Source organism: Myodes glareolus, chromosome 10 (assembly GCF_982192425.1).
Source record: "Myodes glareolus chromosome 10, mMyoGla1.1, whole genome shotgun sequence".
Taxonomy (NCBI): domain Eukaryota; kingdom Metazoa; phylum Chordata; class Mammalia; order Rodentia; family Cricetidae; genus Myodes; species Myodes glareolus.
The window spans coordinates 29,956,797-29,975,331 of NC_142035.1; the positions used below are offsets into that span (position 1 = coordinate 29,956,797).

An 18,535-nucleotide genomic window follows, 5' to 3' on the forward strand; every position below is an offset into this window, starting at 1 on the left:
TTAATATAACACACATGGTATTAATGAAGGCTGCATTGACCTTGTATAGTAGTAGGTTTGATTTATCAGACTGGGTGGCAATCCCTGTGGTCTTACTTCCTTTGTAATAGAATCTGCCACCTGGATGGACCCCCTAAGAGTTACTGAGTCAGTATTACTGCTGCCACACACCTTTAAATACCAGTGCAGCTGCTAGGAACAAAGCCACACTAATGAGTCTGGACTGTGCATGATTGTGTCTGCTCCCACTAACCAGCCTGCTGACCCACTACCCCAATTTTATTTCCTGCCATCAGTAACAGCCAGGTAACAGGCTCAGCTGAACCCTCTTTCACTGAATGAATTTTTCATTGTTTTTCTTAAATGCCCACGCTTCAGAGGCTATCAACTGCTTAAATGCAGCCATCGACATTTACACAGACATGGTAAGACGTTGCATTGCTTGAATGGCTATGGGGTGGAATCCTTGAGCTTCTTTAGAGTTATATTTTTCTTCCTATTCTCAAACTGATTGGTGTTTTGTGTAGGTAAAGCAGGTGGATGACTCTGCTCTCTCCCCTAGGGAAGGTTTACAATCGCAGCCAAGCATCACATCACGATTGCAGAGATCTATGAGACTGAGCTTGTGGACATTGAGAAGGTGAGCACTGACCACGCCTATGAGCACGGTGCAAAAGGTAGATGAATGGCTTCTTAAGAATCCTCTCCTGCTCTTTCCCAGCGGATTGGAGTAGTCCGGAATCATTACAGGTTTCCTGGAGGAGACTGCCTAGGCCTAGCTGGCAGAGTAAAGGGACTCTTTACCTGGAGTGCCAGAGAGATACAGAGCTCACCTGTTGTCTGTGCGTTGATCATGTCAGAATAGTCAAAAGACTTGCCACCTGTCTGCCAAGTTCTCTGAGGCTCTGGAGATGTTGAGGGCATGCGCTGTACCCTCAGTCAGCATTACTTGCTCAGCGCCACTGCTCCCATCTGCTTGCCGGCCTTTCTTCTTGGATCCCACAGTCGTCTCTGAGCCAGTGGATTTTAGACCGGATTACTTATCTTCTCAAGTGCCGCCCTACCCCTAAGTTCTCCAGTCAGCAGGCTTCCTTGCCCTTTCTCTTGTCCCCATCTGGATTGTGAGGAGTTGCTTTGGGTGCTGTTCTCACTACTCGTGTCTCAGCCCTTCTTACTCAGTACCTGTCCCTGGTTTCATGTGATCTCTTCAGATCCATTTTAAGCCATGCCAAGGTAGTGTATAACTTTAATCCCAGAACTCAGGAGTTAGAGGCAGGTGAATCTTTGAATTTGAAGCCACCCTAGTCTACAGAGCTAGTTCGAGAACAGCCAAGGCTACACAAAGAAACCCTGTCTCAAACAAACAAACAAACAGTCATTTTATATGTTTGGGTGTTTTGTCTACATGTGCCCTTGGAGGCCAGAAGAGAGCATTGGATCCCCTGGAACTGAAGTTACAGATGGGTTGATCCTGTGGGCGCTGGGAATCAAACCCTGGGTCCTTTGGAAGAACTCTCCAGCCCCTGCGTACATGCTTCTGTTGACACACCCTTCAGGAACAGCTGGAGACCTGCATTAGCTCTTCATGACCTCACTGAGTTGCTCCTCCCACCACACTCCTGTACCTCTGGGGCCTCAATTTTATCCTGTTCTTTTTCTCTGTCCACCTTGCTCTAGCCACTGCCCTGGGACCTGGGTACCAGCTGTTCCCTCTGCTTGTCCAACTCTTCCTCGCACCCCACAAGCTGACTCCTTGTGTCCTTTATCACCCTTTCCAGCTGATGGCCCCCTAATTAAGATTATAGACCCCAGGAATACTTAACCAGATACACCTCCACAAATGCACACTCTCTACTCATCCCCACCTTTTTACCACCACATTTCACCCTTCATCCTATGGCATATGCTTGTTCACAGTTCTGGTATTTCTGTCTCCTTCCCACCTCTGGGCTTGGTGCCATATCTGCCGAGTCTGCCACCACTTTTCTGATAGGCCCAAGGGCCAAGACATAGTAGGTTCTAAACAAATACTAATGAGTAAGCAAGCATACTGCCCTCTCTGACATAGTCAAGGATGTAGGAAGCATGCAAGACTGATATCATAACAACAGCTACAGTTGTTGCATTTACTTCATGCTGTTCACCCCCCAGCATACACACACACACACACACACACACACACACACACACACACACTGCCCTACTCCTATTTTTTGTTTTTTTGAGGAAGCCCTGGTCTTAATCTGAAGAGAGCTATCCCACATGTGTGTGTGTTGCGTGCACGGACTGGGGCCTGGGGAGTGAATAGAGTCTACAGTTTACCTCCGGTGTAGGATTGATAAAGGGGTGGCAGGGGACAGGTCTGCTGTGACAGGGACTTAATTTTCTCAGTAACTGGGATGGACATTGTCTGAAAAGTGGGTCCTGTGGAGCATGTGGAATATGCACAAGCATCATCCACGGGGTTGATTCCAGGCCCATGGCAGTCAGGAAGAACATACTGGCCTGACAGAAGGGCACACTGGCCTGGCAGTTAGGAGGGCACACTGGCCTGCCAGTCAGAAGAGCACACTGCTCTGGCAGTCAGAAGAGCACACTGGCCTGGCAGTCAGAGGAACACACTGGCCTGGCAGTCAGGAGAGCACACTGGCCTGGCAGTCAGAAGAGCACTCTGGCCTGGCAGTCAGAAGGGCACTCTGGCTTGGAGCCCATTCCTTATACCAGGGAATTTATCACACAACCACGTCACTACATGGGGTCCACAAATTGGGGTGAATGAAATGGCTTCTAGGGTTGTCATTTTTTATTTTTGGTTTGTCATGGTGGCCTTTTGAACTTCTAGTACCTGGTCTGTTTTTGTTATTCTGCGAATTAGCCAGTAGGTGGCACCTTTTTTTCACTGATGTATCTTGTTCTGTTGACGTAGTTAGGGGGGAGGAACTTGGACTTCCCACAGGGCAGGAGACCCTGACTTCCCTTGGGGACAAAGAGGGAGGAGGAGAGGGAGGGGGGGAGTGGGAGGGCGTTGGGAGGAGGGGCGTAAATGGAAACTTTTTATAATTTAATAAAATTACTAAAAGAAAAAAAAAAAAAGAAATAAAGGCTGGGTGTGATGTGCATATGATCCCAGCAGTCAGGAGTTTGCAACTGAAGAGTTAAAAACTCAAGGCCAGTATGGCTGCATAGCAAGGCACTGCCTTTAAAAAAAAATTATGTATACTTTACACACACACATACAGAACAAGTTCCAGGATAGCCAGAGCTACACAGAGAGACCCTGTCTCAGAAAAAGCAAGCAAGCAAGCAAACAAACAAACAAAAAAGATTTAAGAGTCAGAGGAACGGGGAGTTTTCCATGAGATAGTCTCTTCCTGGAAAGTATGTCCATAAAGCCTCACCAGCAGGATTGCCTAAAGGTCAGCTGAACAAGGACAGCAATAGATGTGCTAGTGTGGACAAAGGAAAACGCGGGCCTCAGCCCTATCCAAAATCTGCAGGCTGCTAAAGAATGCTGTGAGCAAGAGAAATAGTCTTGCCCAGGGACAAGCATACCAGTTGGTTATCCAGTACCAAATGGCCAGCCCTGATACACAGACTGAGCAGGTTATGTATTTAGGAAGATAAGTGTAACAACAATTAATGAAAAAATAGGCCCCAAATCTGAAAGAGAGCAAGGAGTGTTTGGAGGGAGAAAAGGGATAGGGAAAATGATGTAATTATAATATCAAAAAATAAATAATTAAAACAAAACAAAACCTTGTAGCCAGGAGTGGCTTTAATACCAGCATTTGGGAGGTAGAGACAGTTGGGTCTTTGTAAGTTCAAGACCAGCCTGAACTCATAGCAAGTTCCAGGACAGTTCCAATGACACTGCCTAAAAAAACTAAATAAATAAATAATGGCTATAATGGACATCTTCCTAATAAATATTAAGTTAGACCAAATTGTTAAGTATAGACTTTCCCCCAGTCTTTCTATCTGAGACAGCAGCTCCATGTGGCTCAGCTCAACCCTGTTCATTGCTCTCAGTGAAAAACTAGGTAAAGGGTAGCTTCCTTCCTCTAGGAAGAGGGTCTGTGGTTCAGGTTTTTTACAAGAGACACGGGTATAGCTTTTTGTGCCTTGATCCATTTATTACAGTGGAAACAATGCTGAGCAGTTCAGAGAGTAAGAATGGTCCAGAAGGGGAAAGAGAGTGAGGCCAGGCATCAAATCCCAAGCTTCATAGAGGCCAGGCATGTATCTACTACTAGGCTACACCCCAGCCCCCAATCATAACTTCGCTGAATTGCTTTGATCCTTTGTATTGGATGTTGACAGTGCTCTAGCAGGAATCTTTTGTTCATTCCCTTCTGGTTACTGAGCACATACATAGATAGATCTTATCCTAGGCTTAGGATGCTATCTATGGTGAACAGCAGTCCTGGGCTTTCCCTCACAGAACTTGCTTCTGAGGAAAATGGAACAATGTGTGTGATGGTTCTGAGGATTCCTAGTGATTGTATTATCCTATGTATGAGCTTTTGTATCTGTTAAAAGGGGGTCATAGTGTACCTAACCTTTTTCTGCCTTGGCACTTCTACCCATTACCTTTAACTGTATGTAGCTCACATGTTGAACCAGTGAAGTTGTTTCTTTTTTTTCTTTTCTATTATAAATAACACCGAGGAAATTTGTTTGGGGAGCATAGTAGGTAGGTGGGCTATATGGCTGAAATACAGAGTAGAGGTGTCTTATTGAAGAATTGTTCAAGTGTGTATCGTCGGTATGTTCCACAACCTAGAGACTTTGGTAGTATTGGCTCCGGGAGCTGTAATCACCACTTTACAGACAGGCTGAGGCCGCAGGCTTTTAAAGGGGTATTCAGGTGTAGTTCTCAAGCCTGCTTTGTTGTATTTGTTTTCTTATTTCTGTACCTAGCACCTTTAGTCTTATTTTCATGTGCCAGTAGTTGTGTATTTGGGGCTTATTGGGAAAGCTTTGTAAATTAAGGCAGAGGACTGCAAACCTATTGCTTGCTTGTGTCTAAAAGCTAACAAAAGTGTTTTACTGCTAAATCATCAGAATCAGAACCGTTTGTGACCCATAAAAATTGGACCAATGAGGTGGGCTCAGGGGGTAAAGCCCTTGCTGTGAAGCCTGTAGAACTAGTCCAGCCCCAGAACCCAGACAAAGTGGAAGGAGAAAACCCACTCCACAGAGTAGCCACTGACTTCCACGTGCCTCTGACCTGCCCTCCAAATCAACTTTTTCAGATGTTGAAATCATGTGAAAATGAAGTTCTCTTGTCAATCTCTAGACACAGCACGTATTCCGATGTCATTGGTGGCTGTGCTGTTACAGGATCACTGAGTACTTGCCAGCAGAGCTCGGTCAACTCCTAGACCCCAAAGTATGAGTTAAGCCACTGCAGAAAATGCTTATCGGATCTCTGTTTTAAAGCCTCCTACAGACTCACCAGTTGCCATTTGGGCTGTTGAAGCCAGTGGTTTTTCAGGCCCTTACCAGCACACATGGTCTGTTGCCCCATAACTGCCTGAACAGCAGCTAATTGTTTCCAGATTCATCCTCATTAGGCTTTTTTTTCCTTTTTCCTTCTGGATTTTCAAGACAGGAAGACAGGGTTTCTCTGTGTAGCTGCTCTAGCTGCTCTGGAACTCTGTAGACCAGGGTGGCCTTGAACTCACAGAGATCCACCTGCCTCTGCCTCCCGAGTGCTAGGATTAGTCATGCACCACCTCCGCCCCACTCTCATCAGATTTATTAAAGCAGTATACACCACCATCCTGTTCTTCTAACTGCTTGGCATGCTTTGGGGCTCTGATAGTGTGTTCTACCATCTAAAGTGTTGGTTGGGTCTGATTCACTAATACTCTTGTCACAGCCCAATGAGGGCTTCTGGCTTTCTTCTCTATCCATTTGACTGTTCTCTATCCATTTGACTGTTGCTTGGGTGTCACATATTTTAAATAGAAGCAACTCCTTTGCTTAGGTGATACTTGTGGTGGTAGGAAAAGCCAAAGCTGTTGCAGTAAGATGCAGAGAATAACGGCTTCAGAGCCCTCTAAACTAATACTTCAGAGTGCAGATTTGACAGGGATGAGTATGCTGGGATAAGGGGTCAGTTAGGAAGCAGGTTGATAGAATCCAGCCATCTTCAGTCGCCTCGGACCTGACTGTGTCTTATAACTTTTAGAAAGTGGAAAAGAAGAAAAGGTACAGGTAAGATGTTTGAGTGTTCACATTCTATCAGAGAACTAGTCATGGGGCCTCCCTGACTGCAGTGGAAGCCGACCATTAGCCGTGAGTAACACTGGTTACTTTCTGTTGCTGTACATGAAGCAGCGTGGCCATAAGTGATTTGTGGAATAAAGCTCCAAGGGGATGGATTCCATCATGACAGGGAGGCATGACAGCAAGCGGCAGGCATTGTGGCAGAAGCAGGAAGCCAAGAAATCATATCTTAAAAGTCAAACACAGAGGAGAGAAGGAAGTAGACGTGGGATGGGGCTGTAAACTCTTAAAGCCCACCCTCCAGCAAGCCTGTCCTTCCCCATAACCTCTCCATACAGCACCACGAACTGGGGCCAAGTTGTCAAATATGTGAGCCTAAGAGGAACATTTGTCATTCCACAGATAGATTTGAATGAAATCAACCATTCTGTCTCCAGGAGGTTTCAGGGCCACATGCTTTACTGTATTTGCTGAGGAGACCAAGTTCAGAAAGATTTATCACTGGAATAAGCTTAATTATAGGAAAAAATATCGGTGTACGTGTAGTTTTAAAATTTTCTTACATATATTCATTTATTCTGTGTGTGCACATGTGTCATGACATGCTTGTGGACGTCAGGGGACAACTTGCAGGAATCCCTTCTTTCCTTCCACCATCAGAGTTCCAGGGATCAAACTCGAGTGTCAGGCTTGGCAGCAAGCGCTTTTACCTACCATGTCATCTTACCAGCCCCCAAGTGTAGTTTTTAAATGCAATTTTTGGAATGAATTGTTTGTAAATTACATGTATGTACTTTCAGGCTATTGCACATTATGAGCAGTCTGCTGATTATTACAAAGGAGAAGAATCCAACAGGTACATGCTTTTCTTCGTATCTGTAATGGGCTTTTCATATGTGGTAAAGGATAGCTCATCTCTGTCATCTGAGCATCTCTGCCGGAAGCACGTGGCCTCAGGCGTGTCTCCTCAGTGCTGTCACTTACTCTGCACTGTCCTCCTTTCAGCTCTGCTAACAAGTGTCTGCTGAAGGTGGCGGCCTACGCTGCACAGCTGGAGCAGTATCAGAAAGCCATTGAGATCTACGAGCAGGTGAGGACACGGTTAGGTCTGTAACAGTCACTGCTACCTACTGCCTGAAACATTCCCGGCACTCCCAAAGAAGCATGGAAAGCTTAGAATAGCCTGGTTTCTGTTTCCCTGATTTGCCATTCTTGACCCTTTCACATATACAGAATACTGCACTATCTGTTCTTTTGTGACTGACTTTGTCATTTGTCGCAGTGTTTTCAAGGTTCTTCATCTTGTAATGTGTCAATGTTTCATTGCTTTTCATGGTTGAATAATATTTACTCTGTGGTTTATATGTTCATCTGTTAGTAAGCATTTGGGGTGCGTCCACTTAGGGTCTATTGAGAACATACTGCTGTGAACTTTTGTCCTTAACTATTGTGGGAACATGTTCTCAGTACTTTTGGCTGCGTACTTGGGGATGGAATAGAGATTGTTGGGCTTCATGGTACACCCAAGCCTGCCTTACTGAGGACTACCGGAATCTTACAGAGTACTGAATCATTGAGTGTTCCCAGCGCAGTGCCCAGGGCTCAACTTCTCTATATCCTCACTAGCCTCTCTCTGTGATGCTTAATGAATGTGAAGGGTCATTTCTTCTTTCTCTCATGATGAGTTATATTAATTTTTATGTGCTCACTGACTGTTTTCTGGTTTTGGTGAAATGTCTGAGTCCTTTTTCATTTTGAGATTTAGGAATTGTTTAATCCTAGATATTAGGATACAAGTTCTTTATGGTCAGGAATAATGTAACACTTTTTTCCTATTGTATGAATTTCCATTTTATTCTGTTATTTATTTGCCTTGATCTAGATTTTTTTAATCTTTAAAATAATTTTTACATGTATTTGTTTTGTGTGTGTGGAGTATGTGAGTGTAGAAAATAGAGTATGGAAAAGCTGTGGAAAAGAGAGGACAACTTGAAGGAATTGATTCTCTCCTTCTGTGTGTGGGTCTTGGGACTCAAACTCAAGTCTCCAGACAACAAGCACATTACCAAATGAGCCATCTCGCCAGCCTCTGAATTTTTAATTTTTATGAACTCTTAGTTTGTCTTTTCCTTTTTACTATCTGTATTTTGGTGTTGAATCCTTGTATATTTAAATTGAGCATCTTGAGTCTTTTTAGCCAGTGATTTGTTCTAAGAGCCTTAAGATTCCTGCCCTTTGGTTCAGGGCTTTGGTCCAGTGAGTTAAGCTATTCGTGTGCTCGTTAGCCGGGGATCCACCTTCACTCTAACGTGCGAACATCACCGTGCTCACTGTCACCAGTTAAAAACACTCTTCATGGTCTGGTAGCTGTTTCACTCCAGGGGCTTCATTCTGGGCTCTACTCCGTCCATCCGTCTAGCTTTATGCCGGTATCAGAGTTCTGACAAAGGGATCTTTCCAGGGAAATCTGAAAACAGGAACTGTCTGTCCTGCAGTCCTTCTCAAGATTGTCCTCCTGCTGAGTCCCTTGAGCTAACATAAATGTTGGGATCAGTATGTTATCCTGCAATGAACCTAGCCTCTCTGTTAATAGGACTTTAACTGGGTGTGTACAGCAATTCAAAGAGCATATTAGTTAAGGTTCTCCAGAGACAGACAGAGCCAGTAGATTGGAGTGCAGGAAGAAAGGAAAGATGTTAGGGGTTCACTCTCAGTGGTAGTGGTTGAGATGGCCCAGATCTATCATGAAAACAGATGATATGAGCCTAGCCCGAATGCTTGAGCTTTTTCTCAATTCTAGAGCTATCAGGTGAGGAGGATCAGCTGTCCTTTTCTTAAATTTAAAAAAAAAGTGTATTTTTATTACATTTATTTATTGGGGCAGGGGCAAATGCAAGGAAAATTGTAGAAGTCACTTCTCTCACCAGGAATCCAGGAAATTAACAGGCTGCCCAGCTTGGTGTAAGCACCTTTACCTCTGAGCCATCTCACCAGCCCCTTTGCTTAGACTTCTTATTGGTTCAGGCATCAGTAAGTTGGCTGAGGCCCATCTCTGTTGGGAAGGGAAGTCTGCTTTTCTCCTCTGCTGATTGAAATGCTAAATCTTACTCAGAAACATCCAGGGCGATATTCTAGTATCTGGGCACCCATGGTCTACTCAAGTTGACATATAGAATTAATCCTCAGAGAATATTGCCATTTTTTAATATTTGGTATTTAAGTAATATAAGTTTTTGTGTTGCTGTGACTAAATGCCTGACAAGAGTAATTTAAAGACTGAAAGGTTTAGGCAGGCATTGGTAGCACTGCCTTTAATCTCAGCACTTGGGAGGCAAGAGTCAGCCAGTTCAAGGTCAGCCTGGTTGTGAGTGAATTCCTGAACAGCTAGGGATACACAGAAAAACCCTGTCTCAAAAAACCAAAACCACAGAGGGGTCCGGGGAGGGGAGTGTTACAGTTCCTGGGTATAAGTCCTTTATGATCAGAACTCACAGCAGCAGGAATATGAGGCAGCAGGTCACGTGGCCTCCACAGTCAGGAGGCAGAGAATGGTGAAGGCTGATTGATATTCAGCTCCTTCCTCAACTTTATTTGTGGCAGTTAGGATGGGTATTGTAATTTAAAAAGAGCGGCTGGAGAGAGAAAAATGCCCTGTGACAACCCACGGGGAAGAGCTTTTATTGGGGGGAAGTAAATGGGAAAAGGGGGGAAGGGAGAGAGGAGATGGGTCTTTGGGGACAGGAGTGGAGGGGGGGACACCACCACCCCCGCCCCTCTGAGGTTTTGTCCCCTGAAACTGTCTGCTGCCTCTGTGGTCAGCTTCAGATTGTGCCATCATTGGTGATCTTCAGATTATGCTCCAGGCTGCATCTGATTTTTATCGTCCCTCTTTGTTCTGGCCGCAAATAGTGTTAACTGTTTAGACAGCTAGGGGCCCATGGTGGAAGTTGAGCTCAGGCTCCCCTTTGGCCTTGGTTAATACCTAGGAAGGAAACTCTCATTCTCCCTGGGCAGAGGAAAGTAGCCTTACCATTATGATGTGGAAGTTCCCACCCTTGTTAGGCCTCTTATGACCTTTGTTCTCTCTTAATTGACTTCCCCTGGAATTTGTGGATGCTAGGTTCTTTATTTCTATGTTGAGGTTATAGTAAAGAAGAATAAACTCAGTAGCCCCACTTCCTAGCCCACGTGGGGTTTTCCCAGATTGCATACCCCTGGTTGGTTGGCTGTCCTGGGCCTCTGTCCACAGACATTTGAAGTGTTTAGCTAATCATTCTTTATCAACAAAACATTGGGAGTCAGATATGGAGTAAGAACCTTGAACAGAGAAGTGATGGAGAAGCCACCAGTGGCCTTCTCTTCTCTTCCATTCCTCAGTCCAAAAAGCTGAGATCCTCTCTGAGTCCTACCTTACTACTTCTTAATAGATCCATATCTATCTATCACCGTGCACAAAATTCAAGTCCAAATGGATCAAAGACCTCAACATAAAGCCAGCCACACTGAACCTCACAGAAGAGAAAGTGGGAAGTACACTTGAACACAGGAAACCACTTTCTAAATATAACCCCAGCAGCACAGACACTGAGAGAAACAATGAATAAATGGGACCTCCTGAAACTGAAAAGCTTCTGTAAAGCAAAGGACACAGTCAACAAGACAAAATGACAGCCTACAGAATGGGAAAAGATTCACCAACCCCACATCAGACAGAAGTCTGATCTCCAAAATATACAAAGAACTCAAGAGATTGGACATCAAAAGAACAAATAATCCTACCTTACTAATTCCTATTTCCTGTCTGTCCTCAGTCCTTCAAGACCTCTTTGTTTAATTTTGGTCAGTTAATGGCTAGTTCCACCCCTGACTAAAAGCAAACTTTGTCAGAATGCGTTCAAAATATCATGGAATAGACATTTATTTTTCTTAATAAACTTCTAGTTGCACTTCATAGGAAGAATGGGGGAAAGTTTAGACCTTTTCCATTGTCTTAGAAACAGAAGTGTTTTTAGAAATTTTTAACAGTTCCTGTGCCTAACAATTACTTCTTATCTAGTAAAACTTTGTACTATTTGGGATTGAGTATATCAGTATAAGATACTGAAAAGTATTTTTTAGAATAAAACAGGTGAGTAGGCAGTGGATTGTTTGCCTATGCTAGTGACTTTGCTGTCTTCTCTGCCTAGGTAGGAGCAAACACTATGGATAACCCCTTGTTGAAGTACAGTGCAAAGGATTACTTCTTCAAGGCAGCGCTCTGTCATTTTATAGTGGATGAGCTGAATGCCAAGGTGAGAACACGCTCCTTTCAGAAGACGTGCTTTGTCGTTCTTGATGTCTCTTCACACAGGTCTTAAGAGCTGTGGCGATGGCTCAGTTGATAAAGGACTTAACTCACAAACCTGCAGACTCTCATTCAGATGCCCAGCACCCATGTGAAAGTCAGGTGCAGTGGCTCACATCTGTAATTCCAGCACTGAGGAGCAGAGCAGAGATAAGCTGGTCCCTGAGCCAAGTGACGAACCTTCGGGTTCAGAGAGACACTCTATTTCAAAAATAAGGTGGAGGATGACAGAGAGAGATCCTTGATATTGTCCCCTTACCTCCACATATACATACTTATGTGCAGATACACACAGCCACATGAATACATACTTATCCTGCCCCAACATATACAAGTAAAAATAATAGTTCTTCTGTGATGTGTGAGTTTGAATCTTTTGACAGCTGCAGTGTTGTCCTCTTCACGTTTCCATTAGTGGTTGCTTAAATAGAATGGGGAACTAAGAGATAAGACAGTGAAATCAATGTTCTCTGTCCTTTTTACATTTGCTTGCTATTTACTTATTTTTATGGGGAAGGGATTGCTTGTGGCTATGTCACAGCACCCATGTGAGAACCTCTTTTAGGCGTTAGTCTTCTTCTACCATGTAGGACCCATGGATCAAACTCAAGTCAGACATGGTGGCAAACTGCTTTTACCTGCTAAACTACCTCATTGCCCCTACTAGCTTTGTTGTTGAGACAGGTTCTCCCTGTGTATCCTTGGCTGTCCTGAAACTTACTGTGTAGACCAGGATAACCTTGAACTCACAGAGATCCACCTGCCTCTGCTTCCCAAATGCTGGGATTAAGGTATAGATCACCACACCCAGCTTCTAAGTACTCTTAAAAAGTTCGAAGACAACCTCAGAAGTGGAATTAAAATAAAGATCGGATAAAACTTCAAAACAAGGGGACAACTAGAAAGTAGGATTGGGCCTGAGCAGCCTTGGCACTGCCATCTAGCGTTCAAAGAGCCACAAAGAAAAACTGCCAGGGTCCTTCCTGGGTATTTGGCATTTGGAGGGTGTGAAGGAAGGTCTCAGTTTAGCAGACAAGCATAGATCCTGGCAAGTGAATTAGATTGTATTCAGTTTTCTTCTGTCCAGTAGCCCAACTGAAATCTAAAAATTTTTAGAAATTTTACTCTCAATTGAAATTAAATAGCTAGCATAAATAGGTTTCCTGTTATGATGTGTTTAACATATTTCTTCAACAGTTAAATGGGATTGAAATAGTTTTTTTGGATTAACAGGGCATTGACAACTTTCTTAGTTTACTAGGTTTTATATTGACCAGTTGTTTTCCTTCCTCAGCTTGCTCTTGAGAAATATGAGGAAATGTTTCCAGCATTTACTGACTCCAGAGAATGTAAATTATTGAAAGTACGTACTAAAGCAACTTTGAAGACAAAAACTTTTACTGTTGGGTGATAGCACCAAAGTGGGGCAGCTGATGGGTGGAGTTTTCATCAGTAACTCTTCTGGGGGTGTACTGGCTACTGGACTTATTACTGTAATGAAATAATAGAGGAAGTATGTTTTGGCTACAGTTTGATAGGCATCCATCATGGCACCAGGGGGATGAGGTGTTTGGTCACACTGTGTCGTCAATGAATAAATAAGCAGAGAGAAATGAATGCTGGTGCCTCACTTGCTCTTCCCTTTTATTCAGTCCAGGACTCAAGAGATGGTGGGTCTTCCTTCTTTAGTTCTTCCTTCTTCAGTTAAACTTTTCCTGAAACACCCAAAGATGTGTATAAATAGTGACAAAGTTGACAATGAAGACAAGCCATTTTTTGAGCACCTCAGACTTGGCTCTTTCATCGTAGATATTCCTATGTCAAGAAAGTTCAGTGTTTAACACTGTTCCAAAGTAGGCAGACTTGAAATAGCAGTACAAAGTTAGATCCTCTTCTTGGGTAATACTTATATCTGGATATATCCTGTTTTGTGAGATACTAGGAACATCAGTTCATGAGATACCAAAGTGGATTGTGTCTAAAGTATTCCTTCAGAAACAGGACTTTCTAACTTAAAGTATTTTCTCGTTTTTTTTTTTTAATATCACCAGAAACTTCTAGAAGCCCATGAAGAACAGAACAGTGAAGCTTACACTGAAGCAGTAAGTTACACCTTTAGGGAATATTGCACTTTTAAAGGTTTATAGTGTAAAAATTCATTTTTCTTTACCTTGTGTAAATTTTGAACATTTATTTGAATGTGGCTCAGTTGCTTGTATTTTCTAAAGATGTTTTGTTTGTCCACAAAGCTCGATCCTCTAGGGTTGAAGAGATCGCTCTGTGCTTTAGAACATTTGTCTCTCTTTAAAGCACCAGAGTTGAATTCCCAGCATGCCGCAGCTCATAACCATCTCTGATGCCAATTTCAGGGGATCCTGCGCCCTCTTCTGACCTCCATGGCACCTGACACACACATTTGTGAGAGTTGTCACACGGAATGTTAGTGCTGAAAACAGTCTGACAGTGTAAAGGAGGGCCTATGGTTAAGACTGACGTATCAAAACTGGGCATTTGGTGTACTGTGGTGTATTTGTGCTACTTTCTTCGTACTTGGGGTTTTTTTTTTCTACTTTTTGTTTGCTTTATCTTTTATATTTCTCAGCAGCCTGGAATGATTCAGCTCCAGTCCTAAAGTGACAGTGAAAAGGGACATCATAACTTCCACCCTCAAAGTACTCTCAGCATTGTCACTGTCTTCCTTTGCACGTGCTGAAATCCGTCAAGGGAATTCTGCCCCCACCCCCTAATTATTTGATTATATTTTTTTCATGGTCAGTAAATAATAGTTTTCTGCCACCTTTCTAATTCTTGTGCCATGTCCACTGTCCTCTGCACAAAGAATTTACCTTTGCATTTATAATAGCTTTTCTGAATTGTCATGCACATGTTCACATACAGAGAAAAATTAAATGCACAGGCTTATGGAATAAAGGAAATGGTTTTGGGGAAATGTTTTTGTTTATTTGTGTTTGTTTAGTTTTTTTGAGACTTGGTTTCTCTGTGCAGTGGTCCTGGCTGCCCTGGAACTCACTCTGTAGACCAGGCTGACCTCACATTCACAGAGATCCACCTGCCTCTGTCTCCCCAGTGCTGGGAAAACTGTTTTTACGGAGGAAAGTTATAAATTAGAATGAATAATTTCTAATCAAAGTCAGTGGGTTATTACAGTAACATCTTAAACAGCTTAGGTCACTGTCGTATTGTGTTTTCAATATATTTCAGGGTATAATTCCTGTTCTTCGTTCCTTAAACCAGGTGAAGGAGTTTGACTCAATATCACGCTTGGATCAGTGGCTGACCACCATGTTGCTTCGTATCAAGAAGTCCATCCAAGGGGATGGAGAAGGAGATGGAGACCTCAAGTGAAGGCTGACATCTTTGTGGCATGCAGCTCATTCCTTTTTAGTTTTGTCTTCAGGCAAAGCAATCCTTCTGGGATGCCCATTTAATGACTTAATTTTGTTGTAAATAAGCCACACAATTTATGTCATAGTTTTCAGCTCGCCATGTCTGTGTTACTGTGAGAATGGGAAGCTTCTATTCAGTTTGTGGTTATGACAGCCAAAGTATATAATGCTTATCAGAGTCCTCATAGTTTTCTGAGAAGTACTGCCGAATCTTATTCTTGTTTCTCTGATATTTTCAGGGCCCATGGTCATTGTTGCCATGTGTTTTTCCTTTTTTCCTAAACTCTGGTACTCAACCCAGTTTTGTAGATGCTTTGCAAAGACATTGTGCATTGTTATCTGGATGGACCCTTTATACAAGTGGTTTAGTTTAGGATGGTTATTAGGAATAAGTTTTTAATTCAGATAGAAACTGTCTGGCTTTGTTTTATAGTTATTTTGATGGTGCTAGTGATGAATTCATTTTCTTTTCATTTTGCCCCATATGCTCACATGTACATGGCAAGCACTGAGAACAGCTGGGGTCTGTTGGCATCACTTGCATTATAAAGGGAAGGAACTTGCTGGCAGGTTCTGTGGTCCTATTTATTATATGGATGAATGTCAAGGTGGATTTCATTGATATATATTTTTTTAACTTACACATACACAATCTATGATAAATGGATTTTTTTCCCTTACCTAGAGTTTCCACTTTTAGTCATAATGGAAATCTCTTCATATTTGCACAAAAATGTTATAACTGGTAATTCCTTTGTTCTCACATTTATACATTCCTCACATTGTCTTCTGGGCCATGGTCAGGCCAAGCTTGAGCAGAGCTGGACAGAAGATTCCAGCTGAAGCTTGAGACTGTGTGGTTAGTGTCCATATGCTGGACATGGTAGTTAAGTGGGGGTCAGTGTGGCATGTGTTTGTTATATCTGGTTAGATAAGAACCTTACCTATGTCTGGTGGTTCCTGGTTTATTCTTAATTGAAGTGACTTCACATGTATGTATGAGTTCTCTTGTCCCATTTGATTTATATAAGATGTATGCTCTGTTATTTCAGATTTTGACTCTCCCTGCTACTTTACATGCTGATACAGTACTGTAGACATGGTCTTGCTTCCTGAGTTGCTGTGCATTTGTATGCTGAGATGATCTGTGCTTAAAGAGCATGTGTTACTAGAAATACTTCATAGTCTTAATGTACTGCTGTCATGTGACAGACAGGTATGACATGGCACCGGAATGGTGTTTTCATCTTTGGATGGCTCTGGAGTAGGGTTAGCGGCACTAACTGCAGTGGAGTGGCTGTGCCAGGACCAGGGTTAAAGGAGGAGAGTTTGAGGACTGGTGAGAAAAGTCAGATCTTTCCGAAGTGAAAGTAGCAGGATGAGATTAGAGAAGTGGCTCCTGCTCTTCCAGGGGCCCAAGTTTAAGCCCCAGCACCCATGTTGAGTGGCTCAAAATCACCTGTAACTCCAGTTCCCCCAGGAGTTCTGGGTACCCTCTTCTGCCCTCAATAAGCACATGCATACAGATAAACATATACATGTAAATGAATATATACATACATGTAGACAAAACACTCATATATAAAATAATAAATCAATTTTAAAAAATATTTTTAAAGAAAATACTAGCAGGCGATGAAGTTGAGATTGATCCCATGGGGACAGGTGGTAGGTGTCTGTCAGGCACTGTGAAGACTCTCTAGCCCTGACCCGGTGGTAAAAGGGTGTGCGTGCAGGGAACTCAGAGGCCTCCACATGTCTAGCAAAGAGGGAATGTGCCCTAGAATCTGATGAGGATTCCATTTCCCTTCAATGGTTTTTGGAGTTTATTTTCTTTTCTCCCCTGCTCACCAAGTCAGGGTTTCTCTGTGTAGCTTTGGAGCCTGTCCCGAACTTGCTCTGTAGACCAGGTTGCCTCAAACTCTCAGAGATCCACCTGTCTCTACCTCCTGCATGCAGGGATTAAAGGCATGCGCCACTACCACCTGGCACATTCTGGGGGGAGGGGGTCTGAATGATAGCTGGCTGCACCAAAGGTAAAATTTGTACTTGAGCCTAGTATATCCTTCTTGACTCCATTAGAATCTTTTATGCAAAGACAAACAGAAAAGGTAGTTATTGGGCTAGAGAGATACCTCATCTACTGTTCCAGAGAACCCGTGTTTAAGTCCCAGCAACCATATGAGGGACTCACAGCTATCTGTAACTTCAGTTCTAAGGGATCCACCATCCTCTTCTCGCCTCCACAGGTACCAGGCACGCATGTAGTACACAGACTTCCATGTAGACAAAACGCATACACTTAAAAATAAGTTTTTTAAAACCCAGGTTTATAGAAAAGTGGGTTATTACTTTATTCACAACCAGCTACAGGCAGCTGTAGAAGAGAGGCATGTAAATGGCTGTAAGTCAGTTCCCGTGGGAGAACATTTGAACACTAGCCAGTCTCTGTACTCCGCCTCACTACTTCGGTCTTCCGGTGTGATGATTTAAGAGCCCGCATGGCATCTTGTAAGACACTTTGGTTTGCCTTTCATCCTGATTCCCTAACATACATATCTAGAGAAGTGTTGGGTTTTTAAAGTGGTGTTTGTATTCTTTCAGTTATTTGCTTTTACTGAAGTTAATTAAGTGCTCGAGCAAGCATCATAGACACTTGTAATCCTATAGTATTTAAGAGGATAGAGTTGGAAGATTGCTTTGAGTGTTAGGCCACTCTAGGTTGCCCAGTGAATTCCTGGCCAGCCTAGGTTACAATGTGAATCCTTATCTCAAAAAAACCAACCAAAACCAACAAGAAAAGAAAAGGCTGAGATCAGTCAGTGCTTGGGTTTGTTTTGTCCCAGCACTTAGTAGGTCGAGGCAGAAGAGCATAATTTCCAGAATAGACTAGAATAAACATTGTAGCAAGACCACTTAAGAACAAACCTGACAGAAGGTAAAAGAATGAGGAAAAAAAATCTAGACAAAAGTATGCAAGCTTACTTTCTCCAAATGCCCTGTGGACACAGGGCAGTGCATTGTCTCAAGATGCCTAGGTGTGGGCTTTCAAGGTCTCTAGAATATTATGAACAAAACCCAGTGATCATTTGTTATAGTTCTCGTACTTGAGAGCATCTGGGGATAGTTCATAGTTATGTCAGTTGAAAAGCTTTGCTTCTGTGGCAACATTTTTATAGCTTGTGTGAATTCCTTTTTTATTTAATGACATAAAACAGTATTTTTGCACAGTTGTAACCATGTGTGATGGTGTCACTATAACCAAAGTATATGCACCAACCCTTGTGCATTTATTGTTCCCTCTGATGTTGTGCATTTAAAATGTCCAAATACAAACCTTTGTGACTGTGGAGGATCTGGCAGCCCAGCATGCCCGTGACCTGCCTGCTGCAGTGTGAACTATGACCAGTAGCAGGCCCTGTGATGTCCTGAGTTGCTCTCAGGCAAGGGAGTACATTATAAACACTAATCATGTAACAATAAGTCTACCTTAGCTGAAAGGATGTTTTATGTGAACTTGTACAGTAAATAAAGTGGAAATTATCAATAA

General features: G+C 42.9%; 1 protein-coding gene across 2 annotated transcripts in view; it reads left to right on the forward strand.

The window, feature by feature from the left end:
• The window catches only part of Napb (NSF attachment protein beta), a 41,489-nt gene extending 22,954 nt beyond the window's left edge, over nt 1-18,535 (forward strand). Inside the window, exons 4-11 of one of the 2 annotated variants that reach the window (XM_048455550.3) lie at nt 379-425; nt 563-640; nt 7,035-7,090; nt 7,240-7,324; nt 11,421-11,525; nt 12,873-12,941; nt 13,630-13,680; nt 14,834-18,535. In XM_048455550.3, coding sequence (XP_048311507.1) covers nt 379-425; nt 563-640; nt 7,035-7,090; nt 7,240-7,324; nt 11,421-11,525; nt 12,873-12,941; nt 13,630-13,680; nt 14,834-14,944 — 602 coding nt within the window. In that variant the 3' untranslated portion in view covers nt 14,945-18,535. The remainder of the gene's footprint in view (nt 1-378; nt 426-562; nt 641-7,034; nt 7,091-7,239; nt 7,325-11,420; nt 11,526-12,872; nt 12,942-13,629; nt 13,681-14,833) is intronic. The other variant, XM_048455552.3, reaches the window with a different exon arrangement.